This window comes from Hipposideros armiger, unplaced genomic scaffold (genome assembly GCF_001890085.2).
Source record: "Hipposideros armiger isolate ML-2016 unplaced genomic scaffold, ASM189008v1 scaffold_481, whole genome shotgun sequence".
Taxonomy (NCBI): Eukaryota; Metazoa; Chordata; class Mammalia; order Chiroptera; family Hipposideridae; genus Hipposideros; species Hipposideros armiger.
In genome coordinates, this window is record NW_017731831.1 from 640,407 (window position 1) to 647,525 (window position 7,119).

Below are 7,119 nucleotides of genomic sequence, written 5' to 3' on the forward strand. Positions count from 1 at the left end.
CATTTGCAGGTCAAGAAATGAAATAAGCAAAGAGAATCAAATAAAATTAAAAGCTTCTTCCTCGAGCCCTCAAAAATACCTTGCAGAACTGGCAATGGCAGAGAATTTCTCTAGGAAAGAATGAAACTGATCAGATGAAGCCACATCAAGATAGATAAAAACAGGCTCCATGGAAATGTGCCTGAAATCATTAAAGAGTCTTGCAGGTTTGTTGAAGATTTTATGGCCACCTGCCCGCCTATAGCTTCGCACTTGGTATGGGTACTGAAGAGGGGCAAAAAAAAGAGGGGAAGTATTCAGTGTGAAATGAAGACATTCAAACCCTAAGCATATGAAACCTGGGATTATCTGAACACTTGGCGAAGACATGGGTTTATGTGTTTTGAGGTTAGATTTAGATTTAGGTGTATTTCAAAATTTACTGTACAAGTCTGAAGAATATAGCAACCACAGCAGTGATTGACTTAAATTATTGAAGTATAAACTGCAGTTGTCACTTCCTTTACAAATTTGGCTTTTCATGAAAGAGAAAATCAAGGGAGCCTTGTTGCCAAAATAGTATAACATCCTTATGTCGCCAGATTTTGCAATAAAAAAAGATGGTTATTTTATTTAGGTTTTATATTCATGGAAATGTGGTCACAAGACATTTTTAAAGCATGAGATACTCGCCTCAGTTTTTTAAAACTTGCTGTTTTAGGAGAAAGATAGTAGTGCTAGAGTGTAAGTACCAACCGCAAGCTTAAAGCAATCTTCCCAGTTAAGACAGGACTTAGAATGATTGGGTATAGTATGTGCTTTCAAATATAATCTCAGTTCTTCCATTATCCTGTGTTTAGACAAAAATTAATTCTTTCAGGATGAAAAACAAACAAAAATTGATGTCTTACACATGATTACATACAAGTGGTCAACAATAAATAAGGGGAAAACAAGGAAAGCATGCCAGCATTTTCCTCCTTCAGCATTTCCTCCAGGATTTTATCTCTGGGTTCCCGAGTCACACACCAAAGCCATTCTGTTGTATTTCCAAGGGGAACTGCTTTGAACAGCACCACTGCCTTTTGAGATGAAACCTTTTTTGAAGCCTTCATTTCCATTTACCGTTTTTGTTTGTCCTTTCTGTCTGACATGCAAATACACGATACAGCCTCCATTCTTTCCATACAACCTAATTCAAAGCAACATAGGTTAAATCCACACCGAATCATGTGAGCATACAATCCGCATACACACCATTACCCCACAGAATGCATTCATTGAGCTCCAACCGAGTTCTCTGCGTACAAATCCGACGAGCCGGAGATGTATGCGGAGCTCTTCCCTGACTCAAACCATCCAGAACTACGCCTGGAACCTGTTCCCGTCTCCGAAAAGGGGGCTGTTTAAATGCCCACTGGGATAACTGGCCACAATGCAGGCTCCAGCAAGCCCGGTACTGCAGGCGACCCTGGATGCAGGCTCTCCCACAAAGCTCAAGGAGGCTGCTGCGCGGAGCTTGCAGTCATTTATCTCTCTGCAGCCCAAATGCCGGGCACGTCCCCCTCCCTTATTTTACCTAACTAATAGCTTTCAAACCCCATATTGAGAGGGCCTGCTGTGGATCTTGCGGAGGTACAAAATGGTGGATGTGAGCTAATTTTTTTCCTGCTTTCCCCATAACTTATCGCATCCATCAGCGCCCGGCCTCCCTTGCCAGCACCCCGGCAGCGGCGCAGCGAGCACGCCCCGCGGTCCCGGCCCGGGGGCAGCAACGCGGTTACCAACCTGATGTCATGTAGCCCCGCGAAGCCTGGGGCGCGAAGGCCGCGGGGAAGCGCTTGTGTAGGCGGTAGTCCTTCTCGCTGCGGGACCTCATGCGGTCCGAGGCCCGGTCCGAGAAATCCGAGCTAGGCCAGGCTCGCCGCAAGGTTGTGCTCCGGGTCTTCTTCATGGTGGGGAGGGCGACCTGCTGCCCCGATCCTGGGGCCTCAGCGCCGGGGCCAAGCGTGCGGCTTCATTCGTCTACAGCGGGCACGACCCGGGCCGACTCTGCGCACATTTTCCCAGCCCCTCCTCATCGGCGTCTACACCGCCAGCGGCGGGTCCGGCCCTCCCCACGCCCCCACACACCCCCACGGCGAAGGCTCCGATTTTACACACGTCCCACAATGCATTACACTTCATTTGCAATCCTCCCGACTTATAGCTTCCAGATTCCTGGGGGGAAAGGCACGTTAGGAGGCTCCCCGGCCAGGAGGAGGCGGGGAGGGGGCGGNCCGAGACTTGCAGCGTGAAAGCAATGGGAGCGCAGACAATGGCCCGATTCAGCGCAGGAGTGCTTAGCCAACTGTGAGCCCCGGCACAAAAGACCCAAACAAATGAGGAAGCCGAGGCCTGCGGGGCTGACCCGAGATCGGGCGCCCGGGAAGCCAGAGGGGCGGCGACAGACCCTTCGCACCAGGCGGCTCAGCGCGAGGCGTGGGGATGACAGTGTCCAAGTCGTATCCCCCTGGGCCTACCAGCCGCACGGCTCGCAGTCCCAGGCGCAGGCGGGCTCTGCCTCCCCTGCAGTCCTCGGGAGGCAGTCTTCATTACAGAGGCTCGAAAGTGGGGGCAGCGCGTGTGCACAGGGATCCGAGCAGGCTCTGCAGACAGCAGCTGCGGCGGGCGGGCTCTGCCGAATCCAGGAAGAGCGGGAGTCGTCCTCGCGGCTGCAGCGTCTTGTCAATCTTGGTCCTTCCAAGGCTCAGGGTGGTATGCGTGCCTGCGCACGTGTTTGTGCGCGCGTATGTGTGTGCCCCGACACGCATGTGCCCCCATACACATGCATGCTCCTACCTACTGTCCGAGGCAGCGACAGCAGCCATGGCTGCCAAGGATGCGGAGCCTGACGATCGACACCCGCACGGTGGCACCGCTCAGCCGTGAGCAGGCTGAATGGCCATTGAAGGGCAGGAAGCAGGACAGCCGCCCAGTCTCATGCTAATCACCAAGCTGCCTTAAATTAAGAGCACGGATCCCATCCGTCTTCTCATTTTCATGAGAAACACCCAGCGGAGGCGCTTGGACCTTGGCTGATGCTTCAGCCTGGAGTCAAAGCTTGGATATTTACATATTTTTAGGATGGTCCCTCCCTCTCGCAGAAAGGGAGAGAAACCCCTCGATGGAACAGGGCGATCTGCGGTGCCTTGCTCTGCCCACCTGCGCCAACCTCGAAATCAGCTAGAGCCAGGGAGGGGGCGCCACCGAGAGCTCCTCCGACAGACTCCAACAGCCGGGCACCTGGTCTACGCCGCCTGGAAAACGCGGTGGAGGTGGCCCCAGCTCTTCCTCTGTCCTCAAGCCCCAGGTGGAAGTCACTACCAGCCCGCTAACCTGCATTCAGATCCACAGCTCCTTTACACAGCACGGCTCAGCACAGCTGTTTCTGGTCCAACAACCAATCGCTAAAGGACAACAATGCGCGCTATGCCAAAGGGAAGGAGGGGAGGAGGGGGCGCTGCGACGCCCCAGCTGGAGGTGCCGGGCCTGAGACAAGGCCCAGGACGCAGAGGTCACACGAGTTAAAGGAGCTTGGACACATTGCTGCGAACCCCCGTGACACTGCGCTGCTACAGGCTCTTCCAAAAAACCCCGCTTACCTCTCCATTTGGGTTTCCAAAAATGCTTTAGTATTGTAAACAACAAAAATTAACCTGGTTTTTCTTTTTTTGACATTTATTTTATTTTATTTTACATTTTTGCACACTTTTTTTTTGCACATGTGACGATATCAGGTTCAAAATCATTTTTTATGCTGTTGTTTCATATTCACAGGTGCCAACGTGCAGAGACAAGGATATGAAATATATGGGGCTCTGATCTTATCAAGCTGATACCGCAACAAAATAAAAAACAACCCAAAAGCCAGAGAGTTCTAAAAGATTCAGCTCTCACACAATTCGGTGCTATTCTAAGGCTTGAATTCTTTGGGGGGCAGGAAGGTTTTTGGAGAGCCGTGCTGAGGGGGCGGGGCTTAAGCCACAAGCATTACAGAATCCAGAACTAGAGCTTCCATTCAATATCTCAAGGCTGCCCTCTGTAACCTGAGACTACTATAACTAATCTATCTCTTGGGATAGCTGGGGGTATAAAAATAAACAAATAAAAATCACTAAGTATCATATGGAACCTATATTTACATTAAGCAAAATTTATTACTAACTAAACCAATTAGCTAATGTTCAGTGACATTTTTTTAAAAGTTAGGATAGTCCCCCAAAAGGCACATTTTGCTAAAATGTCTTCTTTACTGTAAGAGGAAGACTAAGAACAGAAAGACTATAGCTTTAGAAGCTATAGAGTAAATATGTAAAGAAACAGAAAGGTAATAAAAAATAATTAATGAATGCATGATATTGACATTTAGATATTTCCATTCAATTCAAAAAACAATTACACCAGCGGTTGAGTCCAGCCTGAGCTGAGCAGCCGCTGAGCTGCCAACAGGTAGCAGGATGGCTCAGCTAAAAACAAACAAACAAACAAACAAAAAAAACCAATTACACAGTGTCTCCCGTGAGACAAAAGTGGTTCTAAGAATGATTACAGTAGTTATGACTGAAGGCTAGTGGTGACTGCTGTGACAACTGTGATATTTATCATTCAGAGTATAATAATTGTATAGTATATGACAGCACTGGGATGGGGGCTGGGCAAACAAAATACCCCGTGCAGCTTATGATCTAAGTAGTAAGCAAATAAATGCGTGAATTGTGCTACATTCTACAAAAAAGAGCCAACTCTCTGGACACATGAGTTAATCTGAGACCTACAGGATGAGGAGTCATCCTAGCAAAGAGAGGGGAAACTGGTGCTTCGGGAAGTGGGAAAGTACATGAAAAGGCCCTGAGGTAGGAAAGAATCTTGGCTTCTGTTGGGAGAGGTGAGAGAAGGGCAGTGCGACCGGAATTCGAGCCTAAGAGAAAGGTGTGTGATGAGGTCATGGAGGCAGGCGAAAGCCAGATCATGCAAGGACTTGCAGGCCATGTAAAGAGTTTTGTATTCTATTCTAAGTACAGTGTAAACCACTGAAAGGTTTTAAGCAAAAAAAAGCAATGTTTTAGAAGTTCTATATAGAAGGGGCTTAGAGGAAGGAATCTGAAGGGAGGGGTCGGCCAGGAATTTTCTGGAGAGTAAGTTTGAATCTTACTTGACTTAGAAAATATTCCTTGTTCATATGAAAGATGGGGGGGGGGCGGGTAATGGACATTTTGAAAGGAGAGCTACACCTCCACTCAGCCACCTCTGCATGCAGGACTTGCGAGGAAGTGATACCACCCAGTGTCCATACTCTCCACAGATGCCCTCGGAGCCAAGGCCAAAAGGCCAGACACAGAAGAATCAGGCAGTAAATGGATGGGGTGGCTGAATCAGATCAGAGAGTAAGGTAGGAGAGGAAGGGGAACCTAAGTAATTTATCCATCCTAATCAGGTGACAGCCAAAGAGGTTGTGAAGGTAAGGCTTGACTCTAGAAAATAGCATATTGTGAGACCAGTCTTATCTAAAGCAAGTGGAGTGGAATTCCTGTTAAAATCAAACTCCATATGTCCATCTGTCCAATGGGAAGATTTCTGGTCATATGCAACCCCTAGGTCCCTAGTCCTAGTTTCAAATCTCTCAACCTACTGGAGACAATCAAGTAACTGTCCACCAAGTAAGCTCAGTTGTGTAATCCCAGTATTCATTACTAGGAAAGTTTAGAATGAAATAGAGAAATGAAAAACAAATCAATTTTTATAGTAGTGTTTTTTTAATCACGCTTAAGAATAATTTGTACATTTGGTATTTACATATCAGATAGATTGGCAACATTAGACACAATTGTTTTGCAATTCTAATTCAAATATATAATTGATTTTAGATTTTTAATTTTAAGTTGAAAGGTATAAGAATAATTCTCCTCATTTAAAACTTTGGTTTATTACATTTACAAGAGTTGAATGAATTTAAGAGTTATAAGAATGTAAACTCCATGAAGGCAAGAGATACTTTCTGTTTTCTGTATTGTCATTCATTGTTCTCTTTTGTTCATAGTTTATCTCCAGTGGCTAGCAAGGACTGGCATGATGACCAAGGAAGCCTGATTAAGTATTCTGGAAGACTGAGTTTGAAGCCTTCTCAGTCAGACATATTAAGTGCTTTTTAAAAATTAAATATAGTACCAAATTTCTAAATGCAATTTAAGTTTTTAAGGGAATGTACATAACTGTGTTTCTAAATGGGGCTTACAATTAGCTCAAGGGACTTTAATCTTCAATTTGAATTGATCAAAAATTTTTCAAAGGCCCCCCCTGAGAACTAGTTTTTATTTCATTATTTAAAAACTACCAAATTTACAAACGGAATGAACTGAATTCAAGACTTAAAGAAATTTTGGTTTTTCAATTTTTCCTCTAGTAAGGAAAATTTGATTCTTTGAATCTGTATCTCTAGTATACTGAACATTAATTAAAGACCTAAATATCTGTAAATGATCTTTGCTGTTCACAGAAAGCCCCATTCAGACACTACAAAGCCCACAACGACTATGCAGACTGAAGGATGTAATAGATCAGAGAAATCATATTACTGAAATGAATCAGGAAAAGGTTGATATGAGTAGAAAAGAAATGTAAGTATGTAAATGTAAGGAGTAACAGGCCTGAGCCTTGACCTTGTAGCCTAGAGAAGATGGATTTCAATCTAGGACCGCCTAAGCACACAATATCCTGAGCTACAGAGACACCCACTGATACGATACTGGCAACTTCCATTAGTACATTAGACTCATCAAATTCAGAGGCATTCCATTGAAACTACAACCAATGCTCATGGCCTCACTTTTCTGCCTAAGTATGACTTTGGTATGGTAAGAGACCAAAATACATAGAAAATAAATAGGTGTTGGTATTTATGTATGTATGGGATATGCACATCAAACTTTGTGATTAAATCATTTGTTAAATACAAATGCTGGCGAGGCTATGGAGAAAAGAGAACCCTGGTGCACTGTTGGTGGGACTGCAGATTGGTGCAGCCACTATGGAAATCAGTATGGAGGTATCTCAAAAAACTGGAAACGGGGCCGGCCGAGTGGCGCGATGGTTAAGAACTCG

The 7,119-nt window shown here is 45.6% G+C and overlaps 1 protein-coding gene across 9 annotated transcripts in view; it reads right to left on the reverse strand.

Moving 5' to 3' along the window:
- Window positions 1-7,119, reverse strand: part of STOX2 (storkhead box 2) — a 222,582-nt gene that overhangs the window by 118,358 nt on the left and 97,105 nt on the right. The window contains exon 1 of one of the 9 annotated variants that reach the window (XM_019666944.1): window positions 1,768-2,251. The exons of 6 other annotated variants lie outside the window; for them this stretch is intronic. In XM_019666944.1, coding sequence (XP_019522489.1) covers window positions 1,768-1,933 — 166 coding nt within the window. In that variant the 5' untranslated portion in view covers window positions 1,934-2,251. Of the gene's footprint in view, window positions 1-1,767; window positions 3,362-7,119 lie in introns of those variants that run through there. 2 more of the 9 variants (XM_019666948.1, XM_019666947.1) reach the window with 2 other exon arrangements.